At 38.3% G+C, this 22958-nt stretch overlaps 1 protein-coding gene across 1 annotated transcript in view; it reads left to right on the forward strand.

Moving 5' to 3' along the window:
- The window catches only part of LOC106070596 (octopamine receptor-like), a 98832-nt gene that overhangs the window by 50513 nt on the left and 25361 nt on the right, over nt 1-22958 (forward strand). Inside the window, exon 2 of the mRNA XM_056037002.1 lies at nt 2486-4274. Within this exon, the coding sequence (XP_055892977.1) occupies nt 2648-4255 (1608 nt within the window). The 5' untranslated portion in view covers nt 2486-2647 and the 3' untranslated portion in view covers nt 4256-4274. The remainder of the gene's footprint in view (nt 1-2485; nt 4275-22958) is intronic.

Consider the following 22958-nt stretch of genomic DNA (forward strand, 5'->3'; position numbering starts at 1 on the left):
CAGCCTGTCTGAGCGTTATAACGTGAATAGATTCAACCTGTCTGAGCGTTATAACATGCGAATAGATTCAACATGTCTGAGCGTTATAACATGTGAATAGATTCAACCTGTCCGAGCGTTATAACATGTGAATAGATTCAACCTGTCCGAGCGTTATAACATGTGAATAGATTCAAACCTGTCCGAGCGTTATAACATGTGAATAGATTCAAACCTGTCCGAGCGTTGTAACATGTGAATAAATTCAACCTGTCTGAGCGTTATAACATGTGAATAGATTAAACCTGTCTGAGCGTTGTAACATGTGAATAGATTCAACCTGTCTGAGCGTTGTAACATGTGAATAGATTCAGCCTGTCTGAGCGTTATAACGTGAATAGATTCAACCTGTCTGAGCGCTACAACATGCGAATAGATTCAACATGTCTGAGCGTTATAACATGTGAACAGATTCAACCTGTCCGAGCGTAATAACGTGAATAGATTCAACCTGTCTAAGCGTTGTAACATGCGAATAGATTCAACCTGTCTGAGCGTTATAACATGCGAATAGATTCAACCTGTCCGAGCGTTATAACGTGAATAGATTTAACCTGTCCGAGCGTTATAACATGTGAATAGATTCAACCTGTCTGAGCGTTATAACGTGAATAGATTCAACCTGTCCGAGCGTTATAACATGCGAATAGATTCAACATGTCCGAGCGTTATAAGGTGAATAGATTCAACCTGTCTGAGCGTTGTAACATGCGAATAGATTCAACCTGTCTGAGCGTTGTAACATGCGAATAGATTCAACCTGTCTGAGCGTTGTAACATGCGAATAGATTCAACCTGTCTGAGCGTTATAACATGCGAATAGATTCAACCTGTCCGAGCGTTATAACATGCGAATAGATTCAACCTGTCCGAACGTTATAACATGCGAATAGATTCAACCTGTCTGAGCGTTGTAACATGCGAATAGATTCAACCTGTCCGAGCGTTGAAGCATGTAATAGATTTAACCTGTCTGAGCGTTGTAACATGTAATAGATTCAACCTGTCTTAGCTTTGTAACATGCGAATAGATTCAACCTGTCTGAGTGAAACATGCGAATAGATTCAACCTGTCTGAGCGTTGAAACATGCGAATAAGCTGCTCTAATGATTTTCCTACAAATTTGACAGTGTATGTATCTTTGAAAAAAAAAAACTAGCTGATTGGCCAGACAAGGAAAAATTCCTGTTTGACTGCTACATTTTTTCATAATATAATTATCTTAAAATTAAATTAGATCTAGGACTTAGGTCTAGACTATGATTCGAGCAAACTACGGCAGCGGGTATTCCCGCATGTATTAAAGCAGCGGTTCTCAACCTTTTAAGCTCGGCGACCCCTTTTTACAAATCCCCACTCTTCCACGACGCCCCTCCCCACACACACTTACAGCAATAGAAGAATAGACAATAACAATCAATATTTTCGATGGTCTTAGGCGATCCCTGGCAAATCGTCATTCAACCCCCTAAGAGGGTCGGGACATACAGGTTGAGAACCGCTGTATTCAAGTGTTAAAGAGGACGTTCATATTGAGCAAGGATGTCTAGGTCTGGATCTACAGTCTATTCCTAAAATAGAATCTTCTAGACTGTAGAATAGTGTGTCCTAAACGTTTTGTTGAACAGAACACTTCACACATTCGGGGAACACTTCACACATTCGGGGAACACTTCACACATTCGGGGAACACTTCACACATTCTGGGAACACTTCACACATTCGGGGAACACTTCTCACATTCGGGGAACACTTCACACATTCGGGGAACACTTCACACATTTGGGGAACACTTCACACATTCGGGGAACACTTCACACATTCGGGGAACACTTCACACAATCGGGGAACACTTCACACATTCGTTGATTACTTCACACATTCGGGGAACACTTAACACATTCGGGGAACACTTCACACAATCGGGGAACACTTCACACATTCGGGGAACACTTCACACATTCGGGGAACACTTCACACATTCGGGAAACACTTCACACATTCGGGGAACACTTCACACATTCGGGGAACACTTCACACATTCGGAGCATTTCATTGAACACTTTACTTTTGTTTTTAAAGGAGATTAATTCACGTGGTGGAATATTAGTTAATTATTCCAGTACTTTGTGGAACACCTATTCAGACAGTTCGGGAAACACTACGGTATACCATACATCTAGATTCAGTCTTCTAATCTAGACTACTGTCATCTAATCTAGACTACTGTCTTCTAATCTAGACTACTGTCTTCTAATGTTGCATGTCTGGATCATTATCCCAAAACAAATATGTTTAACCAAATCTTGCCTTTGACCTTTGTAAGTAATGATGGCAAATATTAACTGGGATTTGAAGGTTAAACAATAACATTCTTCACCTTTAGTACAAACAACAATTGTATATAATATTACTGTCACTCAAATATTTCTTGATCTTTTTTAGGTGAACTGACTTTTTTTTACTCACGAACGGATTATAAAATGTTTACATTTTGGAGAACATTGACTTTCGATCCAAATGGAAAGTTCACAAAAAGACAAGAGAATGTAAGAGATGTAACTTATTGAATGTTCAGCACTTTGTAGATGATTCAAAGCATTTTAAATGGCTACAACTGAGCTGGGAGAAACGAGTAACGCTAGAGGCTACTTCGAAATATGGGCCTCGGCTGTGCCTATGGTGGCAATATGTGTCATTACCATTGCCGCCAACGGGGCCATACTGACCATGTTTATCAGCAGGCGAGGGCTTCGGCGCTGCAAGAACCTTTACTTTTTCAGCCTGGCCCTGTCAGAGTTTCTGATTGGCCTGTTAGAACCATACAAGCTATCTAATGATCTACACATGACGTGGGACAGTGGATGGAGATGCAGGATCTTCCAGACTACGAGGCAGTCTCTTGGATACATCTCATTTTTAAGCGTGTTTCTAATCACTTTGGACAAGTGGCGAGCCACTCATTACCCGGTGTCTTACAGAAGCAAGTCCACTAAATGCATGACTGTTGTGGCCGTGGTGTCTGTTTGGTTCATTGGCATTCTCATCAATTCTTTCTCTCAGATCTGGTGGGATGACTTTCTCCTCTCCCTAAACGCCGTATCGGTTCAATCCAAAGTGTCAAGCTCCTCGGATAACGGAATGAACGCCAGTCCTAGGCCAAGCGTGGTGCTGGGACAGATAGACGGCGCGTCCCGAGACGTTCAGTATTCCATCGGCACAGGGCCATTTCCTTACCATCATAACATATGTCCGGAAGGCTACCATCTGAGCTTCAACTTATCCATCTTCTCGACAACAATTTTCTACATCATGCCCATCATTGCCATGCTGGTGTTCGACATTAGCCTCTACCTGAAGATTAAATGGAGGAAGAGTGTCGAGGTTCAAAGGTCAACCAGCGTCACTGACACTTATTTCATGACGCTGAAGAAGCCAGCTCTTGAACTGCCTGAGAGCTGTATGAACTCTCACGATGAAGACCCCGCCAAGGAATCCTTGCTGAAGAACTCTGATAACAAGCCGATCAACAAGCATCTCGCCATTGGAGCAAGGAGTGAGAGGCGACACAGTTCTCTCCCGGCGATCTCCCCGATTATAAAAGGAAGGACATCTAGTGGGAGAAGAGTCTCGATGCCGGAAAGCAACACCGGAAGCGGTGGATGTCGATACGTCGGCCGAAAGTGGTCTGGATGCGCTACGGCGTTAACCAATAACCAAAACGCCCCGCCCACCCCACTTGCCAACCTGGCGCCTCGCCTGCACACCGAAGACATGGTCCACGACATCCTTGTCAAGCAGGACAAAACTACCGTGACATGTCTCTGGCTGATGCTAGGCGTCCTCGTCACGTGCTGGCTGCCCCACGCCGTGGTCAACATGGTCAACTCCAGATGCTGGTGTCTGGACAGCGGAGCTCTGACCGCCACGTCCTGGTTCTTCCTGCTGGACCACGCCGCCAACCCCATTCTCTACGGACTCATGTACGTTCAGTTTAAAAACGTCCTGAAGCAGTGGCTTCTGGTGGAAAGGATGCACGCCTTCAAGATGAGAGACACTTTGATCCTGAAGAATCTTCAGAAGAAGGTGAGCTGCGAAGAGAATAGCAAAGACAAAAGTCCGAACCCTTCAACCAAACAACAGCAGTTTCAAGTGCCTAAAATAGCCTCGCACGTCAGTCTGGCTCACAATGACTCGGACAATACAGCTTTGTAAATATCTCCTACCATGAAAGGTGAGTACATCTATTTAGTTGAAAGCTACCTTCCCAGCGTAACACTCAGGGATTTCAAAGCTCAATGTATATCAGTGCAGAAATTAGTTTCTGTCTGAAATAATGCTGTAGTCAAAGAGTTAAAGCTATGTTCTAGTCATCGTCTTTTCAAGAAAAGAAAGCTGAACAAATTAATTCAGGGCTAAAGGGACTAATTAAACATATACCACCACATTTGTCAAGAACGATTTCATTCCCATGTTCAATACACCAAACAAAGTAATTATTGACCAATAGTTAATTACTTATTTTTTATTGATTCTTGTGTTGTCCGTTAAAAAAATATAATTGTTCAAGATTTCAGCTTAATTCGAGAGTGGCTGTGGGAGAAAAAACGTTTAAAAACTTTTTACCAGACAGACATACAGACAGACAGCGTTCGTATACTCATTGTAAATATAAGTTTATGCCCATATTTCAGTGTTTACGTATGTTGCTTTTTTTGTTTAGCCATTTTAATATCGTCATTTGTCGGTTGGCAAAAGAATAATGAAAAGGATTCATCCAGATGGCTGCCTGGTCGTGTGGTTTGCGCGCTGGACTGTCGTTCGGACTTTTTGATGGTCCCGGGTTCAAACCCTGCCCGCTCTCATCTCCCGTCGTCTTGCGGGAGCTTTGGGCTAGAAGTATATTATCTTCCACTCCGAAGGAATATCCGAAACATAGAAAACATTTTAGAAACATTTTTACAGTCTGGCTTCATCTGACTACAATCTGTTAGCAGTCATGTGTGCTTTGATCCATTCAGTCTGAAGCTGTTGGACTGTAAAGTGAACTTAGCAAATTTCAAAATGTGCTTATGTAAAACAGTTATCCTCAATGTAACAAAGAGCAATTATTGTTTAGGTTTTAATAATGAACGTACGACACTTAAGAAAGATGAAGTTTGTTGTGATTTCGGCTGCTCGCGACTTCCAGCTTTCTTGCCTCTAGCTTCATCTTGTTGCTCCGGTGTCCTCTTCACAGCTTGCATACTTTGTTGTTGTCCTTTTTCTTAGTGCGTTACCATTAAATGACTCATTGACTCCAGAGACAATGCCAAGACAAGAAACAATTAGTTTAGTTAATACTTTTAAATGTGTCAGAGAAGCGCATACAAATACATGTACCGTTTTGTTTCTAAAATGAAACCTGTCTGTGGGGCAATCAGCTTTTTGTGACATTTTCCATTCTCGATCAAGTTGAAACTTCATACAATTGTTTATTGGAATAGATAAAACATAAATCAATTTTAAAAAGTCACAAATTAAACAATTACTGGTGATAGATTATTTTGTTTGACACCAACAATGGAAAGTAATCCTTCAGTATTTGGGTCTATGGTTTAATCTGTTGGGTTTAGTCCCCTTCAAGAAGTGTTCACGCTATTTCTCCCTCAAGTATTCTCCGATCAAGTTAATACTTTAAACAATTATTTATTGTAGCTAAGAAAACATAAACCATTTTTTTAAATACCCAATTACTCAATTACTATATTCGTAAATAATTATTTTGTTTGATATCAAATGAAGGAAATAACTTGTACATTATTGATAGATATAGTTTTAAGGGAGAGTTATTCCCCTTTCGAAAAACTGTTGTTTTTTGTTTTTGTTTTTTACATTGATTTTTTTAAATATTTTGCTTGTTTTGTAATTACAAAACATCAACAAATGTAGCGCTTAGTGTAGCACCTGATGTAGCATCTTCTATTAGTTAAGTTCAAAGACAGCTTGAATGAAGCTTTAGTTTTCGTCCTTGTGTCTGTGAGAACTCTTCAGTCGAGAGAAATGGTTTCCAAGGTAAACAAAGAAAAAAAAAAGGAAATGGATTCGTCTCATTACGTCTCCCATGCAGTGCAGTTGTCTAGGAATGGAAACATGACCGGTTCTTTCAATCAACATGAAGAGAAATGATCTCACTGGACATGCAGTGCAGTTGTCTAGGAATGGAAACATGACCGGTTCTTTCAATCAACATGAAGAGAAATGATCTCACTGGACATGCAGTGCAGTTGTCTAGGAATGGAAACATGACCGGTTCTTTCAATCAACATGAAGAGAAATGATCTCACTGGACATGCAGTGCAGTTGTCTAGGAATGGAAACATGACCGGTTCTTTCAATCAACATGAAGAGAAATGATCTCACTGGACATGCAGTGCAGTTGTCTAGGAATGGAAACATGACCGGTTCTTTCAATCAACATGAAGAGAAATGATCTCACTGGACATGCAGTGCAGTTGTCTAGGAATGGAAACATGACCGGTTCTTTCAATCAACATGAAGAGAAATGATCTCACTGGACATTCAATGCAGTTGTCTAAGAATGGAAACATGACCGGTTCTTTCAATCAACATGAAGAGAAATGATCTCACTGGACATGTAGTGCAGTTGTCTAGGAATGGAAACATGACCGGTTCTTTCAATCAACATGAAGAGAAATGATCTCACTGGACATGGTTCGATGTCAAACCAACAAGCTAGACCAGTGGTTCTCGGACTGTGAGGTGTACCTCCCTGATTGGGGGGTAGTGGGTGCTATGGTGACAGACTAGGGCTCTGTGTCTCACTTCATTTGTCCCGCTTCCCATTCTGGGTTAAGGTTGAAACTACACAATTTTTTATTGTCGATAGCTTGTGTGAATCGATTAAATAAAAAACTATTGCGCTATACGAAGGTGTGTTTTAAAATTTAAAAAAAAGGTTTAATTAATTTAGATGAAAATTTTGGCGAAACCAGTACATAGATTTTATTTCCATATCTTATACTACAATATCCAAATATTTATCAACATACAGTTATAATATCCAAAATAACTCTTTTAAATGATTGGGTTCGTTGGTCATTATATCTCTTGTTCCACTGTTGATCGAAGGGTCAGTATATTTCATCCGTGTGTGTCAATGATAGCCATCCTCTCTTCTTGAGATAATCAGCTTTAACGCCCCTTGGTCACTCTAAGCTCTGGACTGGTCATTCAGTGATCGTTTCCCTTTATTGAATTGAAATCCCGCACACACACAGAGAATTTCCCTTGGTCCCTTCGTTAAGCCAGTATCTTAACAATCTCCTATCGTGTTGGTCAATTTCTCTTCTGGTTAATCACTCAGAATCGAACGAAAAGCGGAGTTGTCTACCTTATCCAGCGTTTGTCTTCTATTTGAGAATCCAATGCTGTGAAATAGAAGTTTTGTTCAATGTGTCAAAAGCTCAAATGTTTATTTGTCGCTCTCTAAAACTAATGGAATGATACAAATATTTTAGAGGGAGGGAAACGTAAAATTGAAACAAAAATCAATAATGGATTGCATAGAATTTATATATAAAAAAGGTAGTTTGTGTTTTCTCAAAAACTCGTAAGAGACACCTGTGGGCAAAGCCGGATGAAATGCAAGTTTTCATCTCTCTTGGCAATATGATCATACATAGTGAAATAATACAGCAATAGAAAGATTTTTTTTATAGATAAATACATATCACCAGTGCTTTTTTTTTTTGGTGACAGTAAGCACAAGTAAGGCGTACCGGCACCTTTTTCAGTGTGGGGAAAAACATACTTTTCTTGTATTTTAAAGTTTATTATAAATGTATTAGTAGTTAAAATTTAGGTAATCCATCATTGAGTACTGGCAACTATTTTTTTGCAAAATTCAATTTATTTAATAATTTCATAACGACATTTGGGAGCAGCTCAAATAACTTTTTTTTTTAATTTACAAATCAGCGCGTTAAAATGACTTGTCTCATTACATGACTGTAGAGTCTCTGGCTGAGGAGAAGGAAGTCAGGATTAGATAATATGAAGATGACAAATTTAAAAGGAGATTCCAAAAGACTTCTATGCTGTTGAAAAAGATGTAGATATCTTCAGAATGCATTTTAGTGAGACTGGCTTGCAGCTTAAATGAAATAAACTTCAAATTGATTAAAACCTCAAACAATTATTTCTAAATATTTTAAATAGATTTCTTTTAGAGGCTTATCGAATTCCAGTTTTCCAAATTAAATAGCTGGTTCAGAAAATATGTGCAATGTGAGCAGTCTAGAAAAATCTGTGGCAGAAAAAGATTGATGATATATAACTTGGTTGACTCTTAAGAAATACTATTTCCCTATTGAAACTATTATCAAAACACTATTAGCTTGAATTCATACGTACCATTAGCTTCATTTCGATAGCTTTAGATATAATTTAAAATAACTAGTCGACCGGCGGCGTAGCATACGACGCTATTTTGCATGGCCGGTCTTAGGCCACTGCAACCTATGCGACCGCAGTGGGCCCCGCACTTTCATAGGACCCGCACTTTCATAGGACCCGCGCTAATTCTAGGTGTATAAATTATTAAATTAAACCATTTTATAACTTATAACAGATTTCTATGTAGGAAACAGAATTCTTATGATATACTTTATGACATCGCTACACGCAAGGCTCGTGTAGTAATTCTGTGCGAAGTAAAGATCGAATAAAATGCAAAGACGAATATATTTTCTAATACAAACTCTAAATTTTCACTTATTATCCGTATCCCTACCCAAACTTGGCCCCGCGTTTCGCACTGGGCCCACAATGGTTAAGTCCGGCTCTGCTATTTAGTGACGGGGGAATACTACTTGTTCTCCCCCCCCCCCCCCCCCACTCTTTTTTTTTTCGTCTCTAAAGTTATGTGGGGTAACTCTAGTCCGTCCGATCTCTTTATTACTTGGTGTCCAAACCCTTGAGCCATGAAGAGAATTATATATATAGATTCTGTATTTTCTTTATAAATATTTTCTTTATATAAAAACATATATAATATTATGGCCAGCAAAATTTTTCCTCTAAATGTTGAGCCCAATGTTCATCTTAAACCACGTGATCTGAACTCTCCACTATTTCATAACAGCTTGATCACCAAAGTCAACAAATAGCATTCATATCTGGAGTGTTTGTAGTTGTCTTCCCTTTTTTTGTGTGATATCGGTTAATGAGCTGTGGGAATCTAAACTACAAAACATAGACTCACATGAACACACACACACACACACACACACACACACATACACACAACGAGTCTGGGAGAATGAAAATTGGAGGTCTTGAGATAAGAAAATAAAATCAATTCCGCTACAAGTTTATACAAGTACTCACACATACACGAACATAATACACACGTACACATATTTAATGTTTCACACATATACACACAAACAAACAAACAATGCTTGGCATATGCGTTTTTTTTTTGTCTGTTTTTTTTTTTTCCATTAAAAAAAACAGAATTGGAATACATTTAGTTGTGAGTGGGCGGGCATTCCATTTCATTCAGCAGTATACAGACTGTCGCTGTGACGCTGTGTTTTTATGTGGTTAATATCAGCTTTACATTCTAGATGTGACTGTAGTGACATACTATCCAAGCGTACGCTATAGATGCATGAATACTTTGTAAATGAACACAAATTTAATCTAGCACAATTGAGTATGTTAACATCACGAACTTGAAATACTTCAAGAAGACACAACATCAAAGTTTCAATACATAGTCCATATAGACAAAGTAGCCCGGAAGTTTCACGTTGGCTTCAATTTGTATTGATGAAGCTGAAAATACGTGTGACTTTGTATTCTCAGTGTGACATTGTATTCTCAGTGTGACATTGTATTCTCGCTAGTTCTCTTCAAGCTTTTTTAATCTGACAAAAGAATCGTTGCTTTTTTTTTTTGCTTATGACACCTTTTATTTCATGAACCAAACCTTTGGATATTCATATCTTTTTTGTAGCAGTGGGTATAGTATTTAAATAAATTGACACAGTTTCTGATTCGAATGAATCCACTTAATCTTTCAATGTGCCTATAGTTATGCTGTCGTTTTCCTTATACATAAAGCTGTTATAATGTAAAAAAAAAAGTCTTGAAAAGTATAATAACTATTTGTGCAATGTGTAAATATTGGTACAAAACCATTAAAGGTATTGACATCCACGAACAAACATTCAAAAGTCAAGCACTATGAGCCAAACAACCTACACAATAGCTCTATGAGTGAAATCCAAACATATTTCATACAACTTTTATTTCTTTGTGTGATAGTTAACTATTAGAAGTTATATTTCTGTAAAATCACAGAGTTTTCTATTTTGGACATATCTCGTCACAAGCTTTTAACTGAGATTATGTTTTACATTTATTATTTTTTAAAGTAAGTACTATAAAGTAAAAGTAGCCATTTCACACCTTACGATCTTTGGGGGCAAATAATGAAAAGCTCATCTGTTTCATAGGCCAAAATTGGTATGTGGCCAGCACAACGACAAACTTTCATTGCTTAGAGCTTATCAAGGGCGGCGTCTTAAATGTCCCGAACTTCAAAATTCAGGCCTTCACCCGGACTAGAACTTAAAACCCAACTGTTTGGAAGGCAAGCGCTTTACCTCCCGGCCACCATGGCCCTTATTTAAAATACTCATTGACAAATAAAGTACGTCAAAAGGAAATGTTGGCTTCCACATCAACTCTCATATCTGTCACATGACACAGAATTGAACTTAGGACCCAGGTCTCAGTCAGACATTTATTATTAGTATATCAGACAGCATCGAGTCTCGCTACGCACAAGTCAGAATCGACTCTTTCCATTTTCTGTGGTTCAGATTGAAAGAGTCGATACTGATTTCGCCATTTCCCAATCCTTGTTGTTCCTGTCTTTCTATATCACTGTGATTGGTTCTATTAAACGTGAGTCATTCCCCCTTGTGAACGAACACCCACTATGGAGAGTATACTAGATAGGTGGCGCTTTGTTTTTTTATAGGTTGAGATAGACATTTTGTGTATGTGTGTGTGTGTGCGTTTATAGAATAAGGATTGTATATGTAAATAAGCGTTGTATCTGTTGTTACTTTTAAAAACGAGGTATAAGTCTCTAAAAATATCGTGTTATAGTGTAGTCTACTATACACCAAGTTTCAATGTAGTCTACTATACACCAAGTTTCAATGTAGTCTACGAATTCATCAAGTTTCAATAAAATATTCACAAAAATGTCCGGGATTTAAAAATAAGATTGCATGATTCTTCGGGATACTTCTAAAGGACAATGTCGTTGATGAGTGTGCTAACTATGCAGTCAAAACTGAAAGGACTAATTAAAATATACTGACATTCTCTTCATAGCTACTGTCTTTCCAATTTTGGTTTCCGAAAGGCAAACAATTATTTCAGTTATATTTGTAACACAATCACGAAGAACCCATTCTATTTCCTTAACAGAAACATTCTGTCTTGATACTTTCTGATCAAAGTATCAATCAGGGAGGGATATATCTGTAGGTGTACCATGACATTTTAATGTCTGCTATCATACACCCTGAACTCCAAGCCTGGGATCTATATTTAAGTCATTTGCTTTAAATAGATAAGAAATAAAAGTCATATGCAAATTACAATAGGCAATATCAAGGGCGTAGCTGATTTTTAAGAATGCTTGATTTATCTCTTACATTTAGTAAAAACTTATTCTAAAACTACAATCTCGATTCATCTCTCTCGTTCTTAAAAAAAAAAAGCTTGTTCCTATTTCGATGGCTGACGGTTCACGAGGGTGTCATGTAGCCAGTAAAACGAGCAACAGGGTCTACTTGACCTAATTAATGTCAGGTAAACATTAAATTTATGCTGACTCAGGGGCATCCTAGGGATGCCGAAATTCAAAATCCCAGTGTTCAACAGATTTTGAACACTAATCCCCTTGGTCCGGAAGCTAAGCGCTCTCCCCCTCAGCCACCAGTCTCACGGTCCAACCACTGTGTTGTCAAGAAGACAAGGTTTCATGGTTCAAACATTTGAGCTAGAGACAAAGCTAGGCTAAAACATTTTCACTTCACTTGCTATGCAGTTCCTTGCAGTAAAAATAAAAACAACATTCATCTCCCTTTTCCCTTTTCTTCCTTATGAGTCCGTATTTACAAAAACTTCTTTCTGCGACAATAAATCGATACTCGGGAATACGGTACCTGGAAGGGCAAACTTTCAATTAGCTCTTTCTAATTTCGCTGGCCTCATTATCTTGGTCTGCCCCGTCCTGGTCCAAGTAGAGACAAAAACAAAGATTGATTCTGTTCCAGCTGTTGATCTTGGTTCATGGCGTTCTCTCTATCATCAGTGTGCTCCTTCTTTTGAGGTGACTTTGTGACCAGAGAGTTTTGTGTGCTCCATGTAACTCAACATAACTCGAATGTCAAGCACAGACCAATAAGATAACTCACTAGGCTATCTCACAAAGGTATATCACCAGGCTATATCACTTAACTATCGGACTAAGCTCTTTCACTACGCTATTTCTATCACCTATTTCACACAGCTGTCTCCCTAAGCTCTAAGCTATCTCACAGAGTTCTTACACTTAGCTGTCTCACAAAACTGTCTTTCTTAGTAAGCTATTTCACTAAGCTATCTCAAAGAGCTATCTGGCCAAACTGTCGCACTAAAATGTCTTACAAAGCTTTTTCACTATGCTATTTAACTCAGGTGTGTCACTAGTGACTCACTAGGGTGTTTCGCTAAGCTGTTTCACTAATCTTTCACTAATCTATTTTACACAGCTGTCTCACTAAGCCATTTCACAACCTTAACGCTCTAAGCTATTTCATAAAGCTATTTTTCTAAGTTATTTCACTAAGTTATCTCACAGAGCTACCTAACTACGCAGTCTCACTAAGCTGTCTTACTTAGCTGTCTAACTTAGCTATTTTACTACGCTTTTTCACTCATTTATTTAACTTAGCTCTGTCACTATGATGTCTCACTAAGCTGTTTCACTAAGCTGTTTCTATAACATATTTAACTAACCTATTCTACGCAGCTGTCTCACTAAGCTATTTAACTAAGCAATCTCATGAAGCTATTTAACTAATCTATTTCAGGGAGCTATTTAGCTAAGCTATCTCACGGAGCTATTCCATAGAGGTATTTTACAAGCTATTTAACTAGGCTATTTCACGGAGCTATTTAACTAAGCTATTTCACGGAGCTATTTAACTAAGCTATCTCACGGAGCTATTTCACAGAGCTACTTCAAGGAGCTTTTTCACTAAGCTATCTCACGGAGCTATTTCACAGAGCTACTTCAAGGAGCTATTTCACTAAGCTATCTCACGGAGCTATTTCACGGAGCTACTTCACAGAGCTATTTTACAAGCTATTTCACGGAGCTATTTAACTAAGCTATTTCACGGAGCTATTTAACTAAGCTATTTCACGGAGCTATTTAACTAAGCTATTTCACGGAGCTATTTAACTAAGCTATCTCACGGAGATATTTCACAGAGCTATTTAACTAAGCTATCTCACGGAGCTATTTAACTAAACTATTTCACGGAGCTATTTAACTAAGCTATTTCACGGAGCTATTTAACTAAGCTATTTCACGGAGCTATTTAACTAAGCTATTTCACGGAGCTATTTAACTAAGCTATTTCACGGAGCTATTTAACTAAGCTATTTCACGGAGCTATTTAACTAAGCTATCTCACGGAGCTATTTAACTAAGCTATCTCACGGAGCTATTTAACTAAGCTATCTCACGGAGATATTTCACAGAGCTATTTAACTAAGCTATCTCACGGAGTTATTTCACAGAGCTACTTCAAGGAGCTATTTCACTAAGCTATTTCACAGAGCTATTTCTCTAAGCTATATTTCTTACCCAGTGACGTCATTCATGTTTTATAGGGACGCTACCAATGACGTAGCAATGACGTAGCAAGGCACCCTTCAGATCGGGCTCAAGAATGTGATGGTGGCCCCCTGCACTCTTTGAATGTCTTATACTTTCCTGTCGTAGAGATCATGTTTCTCCTTACAATGTGTCGACTTTTTCCAGTACTAGCAAAGTCTCCAATAGCGCAGTGGGTAGTCCCAAAGCGGGATAGAATAGTGTTTGTCTAATTCCCATCAAGACTCTGACCTGCCTGGGAGAAAACCTCCCGTCCCGCTCAGAACTGACCCCAGCTTTTGTAGCACTTGAATCTCGTCTTGAAACAGATCGTGCTCAGTCACTTTCGAAGCAATGCGGTCCTTCTAGTGAGTTCCGAAGAGTTTTAAACATACCCAAAATATCAACTTGATCATTTCCCTTTAGGGGGACACCCAGTGCACAACCAGATTGTATACCGTCATCCCATCATCATGTTCAGTTCATGATGCTATACAGGAACATTTGTGATCAATTATTCGTATCTTAAACTGTCAGAGACATTTCAAGTTCCGTTCCAAAATATCCTACGCAACGATCTCATGAATATTCATGCTAAGTTTCAACCAGCTTGGTCACATGGTGTTGATTCCTATAAATAACCTGCAAACAGACACTAGTGGCTTTGTGTATACAAGTGTTCGTGTTGTTGTTGCTGGTGGTGGTGGTGGTATTGTTGTTGTTGTTGTTGCTGGTGGTGGTGGTGGTATTGTTGTTGTTGTTGGTGCTGGTATTGTTGTTGCTGGTGGTGGTGGTGGTATTGTTGTTGTTGTTGGTGGTGGTATTGTTGTTGTTGCTGGTGGTGGTGGTGGTATTGTTGTTGTTGTTGGTGGTGGTATTGTTGTTGTTGTTAAATAAAGTGCACTAAACAAAATTCAAGTGTGCACTCATTTTATTCCTTTTTTTAACGCACTCAAAGTATTTCAGACATTGTCACTCAATTTTTTCTAAGCCCATTTTCAAAATGTGTATGTGTGTGTGCGCGTGTGAGTGAAAGAGAAAAGATGTAGAGAGAGTAAGAAAGAGAGAGAGTGAAAGAGAGAAAAAGAGAGAGCCAGAGAGAAAGAGAGAGTGAAAGAGAGAGAAAGAGAGAGTAAGCGATGAGCGCATAGAAAACTAAAGTGGTCAAAGAGAGAACATATAAAAGAACTGAGACTCAGGCAAGACAGTGAGGAGATATAGTGAGGAGACAGTGAGGACATATAGTGAGGACATATAGTGAGGACATATAGTGAGGACATATAGTGAGGAGATATAGTGAGGAGATATAGTGAGGAGATATAGTAAGGACATATAGTGAGGACATATAGTGAGGACATATAGTGAAGACATATAGTGAGGAGATATAGTGAGGACATATAGTGCGGACATATAGTGAGGAGATATAGTGAGGACATATAGTGAGGAAATATAGTGAGGAGATATATTGAGGAGATATAGTGAGGAGATATAGTGAGGACATATAGTGAGGAGATATAGTGAGGAGATATAGTGAGGAGATATAGTGAGGACATATATTGAGGAGATATAGTGAGGAGATATAGTGAGGACATATAGTGAGGACATATAGTGAGGAGATATAGTGAGGACATATAGTGAGGACATATAGTGAGGAGATATAGTGAGGAGATATAGTGCGGACATATAGTGAGGAGATATAGTTAGGACATATAGTGAGGAGATATAGTGAGGACATATAGTGAGGACATATAGTGAGGACATATAGTGAGGAGATATAGTGAGGAGATATAGTGAGGACATATAGTGCGGACATATAGTGAGGAGATATAGTGAGGAAATATAGTGAGGAAATATAGTGAGGAGATATATTGAGGAGATATAGTGAGGAGATATAGTGAGGAGATATAGTGAGGACATATAGTGAGGACATATAGTGAGGAGATATAGTGAGGACATATAGTGAGGACATATAGTGAGGAGATATAGTGAGGAGATATAGTAAAGACATATAGTGAGGACATATAGTGAGGATATATAGTGAGGAGATATAGTGAGGACATATAGTGAGGAGATATAGTGAGGAGATATAGTGAGGATATATAGTGAAGACATATAGTGAGGAGATATAGTGAGGACATATAGTGAGGACATATAGTGAGGACATATAGTGAGGACATATAGTGAGGACATATAGTGAGGACATATAGTGAGGACATATAGCGAGGAGATAGTGAGGACATATAGTGAGGACATATAGTGAGGAGATAGTGAGGACATATAGTGAGGAGATATAGTGAGGAGATATAGTGAGGAGATATAGTGAGGAGATATATTGAGGAGATATAGTGAGGAGATATAGTGAGGAGATAGTGAGGACATATAGTGAGGACATATAGTGAGGACATATAGTGAGGACATATAGTGAGGACATATAGCGAGGAGATAGTGAGGACATATAGTGAGGACATATAGTGAGGAGATAGTGAGGACATATAGTGAGGAGATATAGTGAGGAGATATAGTGAGGAGATATAGTGAGGAGATATATTGAGGAGATATAGTGAGGAGATATAGTGAGGACATATAGTGAGGACATATAGTGAGGAGATAGTGAGGACATATAGTGAGGAGATATAGTGAGGAGATATAGTGAGGAGATATAGTGAGGAGATATATTGAGGAGATATAGTGAGGAGATATAGTGAGGAGATATAGTGAGGAGATATAGTGAGGACATATAGTGAGGACATATAGTGATGACATATAGTGAGGACATATAGTGAGGAGATAGTGAGGACATAAAGTGAAGACATATAGTGAGGTCATAGAGTGAGGACATATAGTGAGGACATATAGTGAGGTCATAGAGTGAGGAGATATAGTGAGGACATATAGTGAGGAGATATAGTGAGGAGATATAGTGAGGAGATATAGTGAGGAGATATAGTGAGGACATATAGTGAGGAGATATAGTAAGGACATATAGTAAGGACATATAGTGAGGACATATAGTGAGGATATATAGTGAGGAGATATAGTGAGGACATATAGTGAGGACATATAGTGAGGACATATAGTGAGGACATATAGTGAGGAGATATAGTGAGGAGATATAGTGAGGAGATATAGTGAGGAGATATAGTGAGGAGATAGTGAGGACATATAGTGAGGACATATAGTGAGGACATATAGTGAGGACATATAGTGAGGACATATAGCGAGGAGATAGTGAGGACATATAGTGAGGACATATAGTGAGGAGATAGTGAGGACATATAGTGAGGAGATATAGTGAGGAGATATAGTGAGGAGATATAGTGAGGAGATATATTGAGGAGATATAGTGAGGAGATATAGTGAGGAGATATAGTGAGGAGATATAGTGAGGACATATAGTGAGGACATATAGTGATGACATATAGTGAGGACATATAGTGAGGAGATAGTGAGGACATAAAGTGAAGACATATAGTGAGGTCATAGAGTGAGGACATATAGTGAGGACATATAATGAGGTCATAGAGTGAGGAGATATAGTGAGGACATATAGTGAGGAGATATAGTGAGGAGATATAGTGAGGAGATATAGTGAGGAGATATAGTGAGGAGATATAGTGAGGACATATAGTGAGGAGATATAGTAAGGACATATAGTGAGGAGATATAGTGAGGAGATATAGTGAGGAGATATAGTGAGGAGATATAGTGAGGAGATATAGTGAGGAGATATAGTGAGGACATATATTGAGGACATATAGTGAGGAGATATAGTGAGGACATATAGTGAGGACATATAGTGAGGACATATAGTGAGGACATATAGTGAGGACATATAGTGAGGACATATAGTGAGGAGATATAGTGAGGAGATATAGTGAGGAGATATAGTGAGGAGATATAGTGAGGAGATATAGTGAGGAGATATAGTGAGGAGATATAGTGAGGAGATATAGTGAGGACATATATTGAGGACATATAGTGAGGAGATATAGTGAGGACATATAGTGTAGACATATAGTAAGGAGATATAGTGAGGACATATAGTGTAGACATATAGTAAGGAGATATAACGAGGAGATAGTGAGGACATATAGTGAGGACATATAGTGAGGAGATATAGTGAGGAGATATAGTGAGGACATATAGTGAGGAGATATAGTTAGGACATATAGTGAGGAGATATAGTGAGGAGATATAGTGAGGACATATAGTGCGGACATATAGTGAGGAGATATAGTGAGGACATATAGTGAGGAAATATAGTGAGGAGATATATTGAGGAGATATAGTGAGGACATATAGTGAGGATATATAGTGAGGACATATAGTGAGGACATATAGTGAGGACATATAGTGAGGACATATAGTGAGGAGATATAGTAAGGACATATAGTGAGGACATATAGTGAGGATATATAGTGAGGAGATATAGTGAGGACATATAGTGAGGAGATATAGTGAGGAGATATAGTGAGGACATATAGTGAGGAGATATATTGAGGAGATATAGTGAGCAGATATAGTGAGGACATATAGTGAGGACATATAGTGAGGAATTATAGTGAGGGGATATAGTGAGGAGATATAGTGAGGAGATATAGTGAGGAGATATAGTGAGGAGATATAGTGAGGAGATATTGTGAGGAGATAGTGAGGACATATAGTGAGGACATATAGTGAGGACATTTAGTGAGGGCATATAGTGAGGACATATAGTAAGGACATATAGTGAGGAGATAGTGAGGACATATATTGAGGACATATAGTGAGGAGATATAGTGAGGACATATAGTGAGGAGATATAGTGAGGAGATATAGTAAGGACATATAGTGAGGACATATAGTGAGGAGATATAGTGAGGACATATAGTGAAGACATATAGTGAGGAGATATAACGAGGAGATAGTGAGGACATATAGTGAGGACATATAGTGAGGACATATAGTGAGGACATATAGTGAGGAGATAGTGAGGACATATAGTGAGGACATATAGTGAGGACATATTGTGAGGACATATTGTGAGGACATATAGTGAGGACATATAGTGAGGACATATAGTGAGGACATATAGTGAGGAGATATAGTGAGGACATATAGTGAGGAGATATAGTGAGGACATATAGTGAGGACATATAGTGAGGAGATATAGTGAGGAGATAGTGAGGACATATAGTGCGGACATATAGTGAGGAGATAGTGAGGACATATAGTGAGGACATATAGTGAGGACATATAGTGAGGACACATAGTGAGGACATATAGTGAGGACATATAGTGAGGATATATAGTGAGGACATATAGTGAGGAGATAGTGAGGACATATAGTGAGGACATATAGTGAGGACATATAGTGAGGAGATATAGTGAGGAGATATAGTGAGGACATATAGTGAGGACATATAGTGAGGACACATAGTGAGGACATATAGTGAGGACATATAGCGAGGAGATATAGTGAGGAGATATAGTGAGGAGATAGTGAGGAGATATAGTGAGGAGATAGTGAGGACATATAGTGAGGAGATAGTGAGGACATATAGTTAGGAGATAGTGAGGAGATATAGTGAGGAGATCTAGTGAATAAAAAGTGGAATAGCGGAAGAGTTTTCAAAATGTTACGGTTAGTAAGAGACGGCCTAAAATGTGCCCTGTAATCCCGAAGCCAGAGAACTTAAAAACATCTTATCCAAATTGTATTGATTTCTTGATTCCAGTTGACCCTGAGAACGAGCAACAGGATCATCTGTCTAAAGCAATTACACTGGACACCGCCCACTGCTGGCCAGGGGGGTTCTGTCACTGCCGAGTGTTCCAGTAGTTTAGACTATGAGGTTTCTAGTCACATTTTGAAAAACAGTTTTTTTAATCTTCGAAAAAAAAAAGCTGTTATAGGACTGCATGCATACCCGAATTCTTTGTCGTACGGTATCACTAGGACATACCTGTAACCTTTGTTTTACACTGGAATGATAGCTTACGTCCACATATATTACAAGTCAAGGTGGCATTAGCTTTGGTGGTAGAGGAGCCGGCCTATATATTTATATATACGTTTGAATTGAATACTGGTTGGGCTGTCAAACTCCCCTCACGCTATAACACTCTCAATGAACTGCCATACTTATTATGTTGTATTATAACCGTAGATGTAGAGGAGGTACAGAGTCGAACAACTCGATGAACGAGAAAAAAGGCAGAGACGCAGCATCGACTAACTACATCTACCAACTACATCTACTAACTACATCTACTTACTACATCTACCAACTACATCTACTAACTACATCTACTAACTACATCTACCAACTCATCTACCAACTCATCTACCAACTACATCTACCAACTATATCTACCAACTACATCTACCAACTACATCTACCAACTCATCTACCAACTCATCTACCAACTACATCTACCAACTACATCTACTAACTACATCTACTAACTACATCTACTAACTACATCTACTAACTACATCTACCAAGTACATCTACCAAGTACATCTACCAACTACATCTACCAAGTACATCTACCAAGTACATCTACTAACTACATCTACCAAGTACATCTACTAACTACATCTACCAAGTACATCTACCAAGTACATCTACCAAGTACATCTACCAAGTACATCTACTAACTACATCTACCAACTACATCTACCAAGTACATCTACCAAGTACATCTACTAACTACATCTACCAACTACATCTACCAACTACATCTACCAAGTACATCTACCAAGTACATCTACTAACTACATCTACCAACTACATCTACCAACTACATCTACCAACTACATCTACCAAGTACATCTACCAAGTACATCTACCAACTACATCTACCAACTACATCTACCAAGTACATCTACCAAGTACATCTACCAACTACATCTACCAACTACATCTACTAGCTACATCTACTAGCTACATCTACTAACTACATCTACTAACTACATCTACCAAGTACATCTACTAACTACATCTACTAAGTACATCTACTAGCTACATCTACCAAGTACATCTACTAAGTACATCTACTAAGTACATCTACTAACTACATCTACCAAGTACATCTACTAACTACATCTACTAAGTACATCTACTAACTACATCTACCAAGTACATCTACTAACTACATCTACCAAGTACATCTACTAACTACATCTACCAAGTACATCTACTAACTACATCTACTAGCTACATCTACTAACTACATCTACTAACTACATCTACCAACTACATCTACCAAGTACATCTACCAAGTACATCTACTAACTACATCTACCAAGTACATCTACTAACTACATCTACCAAGTACATCTACCAAGTACATCTACCAAGTACATCTACCAAGTACATCTACTAACTACATCTACCAACTACATCTACCAAGTACATCTACCAAGTACATCTACTAACTACATCTACCAACTACATCTACCAACTACATCTACCAAGTACATCTACCAAGTACATCTACTAACTACATCTACCAACTACATCTACCAACTACATCTACCAACTACATCTACCAAGTACATCTACCAAGTACATCTACCAACTACATCTACCAACTACATCTACCAAGTACATCTACCAAGTACATCTACCAACTACATCTACCAACTACATCTACTAACTACATCTACTAGCTACATCTACTAGCTACATCTACTAACTACATCTACTAACTACATCTACCAAGTACATCTACTAACTACATCTACTAAGTACATCTACTAGCTACATCTACCAAGTACATCTACTAAGTACATCTACTAAGTACATCTACTAACTACATCTACCAAGTACATCTACTAACTACATCTACTAAGTACATCTACTAACTACATCTACCAAGTACATCTACTAACTACATCTACCAAGTACATCTACTAACTACATCTACCAAGTACATCTACTAACTACATCTACTAGCTACATCTACTAACTACATCTACTAACTACATCTACCAACTACATCTACCAACTACATCTACTAACTCATCTACCAACTACATCTACCAAGTACATCTACTAACTACATCTACTAACTCATCTACCAACTACATCTACCAACTACATCTACTAACTACATCTACTAACTCATCTACCAAGTACATCTACTAACTCATCTACCAACTACATCTACCAACTACATCTACTAACTACATCTACCAACTACATCTACTAACTACATCTACTAACTCATCTACCAACTACATCTACCAACTACATCTACTAACTACATCTACCAACTACATCTACTAACTACATCTACCAAGTACATCTACTAACTACATCTACTAACTCATCTACCAACTACATCTACCAACTACATCTACTAACTACATCTACCAACTACATCTACCAAGTACATCTACCAACTACATCTACTAACTACATCTACTAACTCATCTACCAACTACATCTACTAGCTACATCTACTAACTACATCTACTAACTACATCGACTAGCTACATCTACTAACTACATCTACTAGCTACATCTACTAGCTACATCTACTAACTACATCTACTAGCTACATCTACTAACTACATCTACTAACTACAGCTTGTAACCTTCTTTTCCTTTTCATGACTTGTCACAGATCTCACTAGAACACAGTGGCGTCACTAGGGTGGGTGTCACCCGTGCGGTCAGCTCAGGTCGTCACCCCCTCCCCATTTAAAAAAAACCTTTTTTTTCTTTCGTTGGTTATTTGCGCTGTAATATATATAGTTTATAATTACCTACTTTTTTGTATTGTTCTAAAAACACTTTAAAATGAGTGTCTATTATATTTTAAAATTCAGTTATTTATTACAATTTATCTACAGTTCACTGGGTTTGTGTAGTCTTGTGAAACTCGGCACTCATCCTTAAGAAACGGTTGAAGGCTTTGTTAAATGATATAGAGATATTTTTAAGGTCTTAGTGATATATGAATCACGCA

The sequence above is a fragment of the Biomphalaria glabrata genome, chromosome 7 (genome assembly GCF_947242115.1).
Source record: "Biomphalaria glabrata chromosome 7, xgBioGlab47.1, whole genome shotgun sequence".
NCBI lineage: Eukaryota > Metazoa > Mollusca > Gastropoda > Planorbidae > Biomphalaria > Biomphalaria glabrata.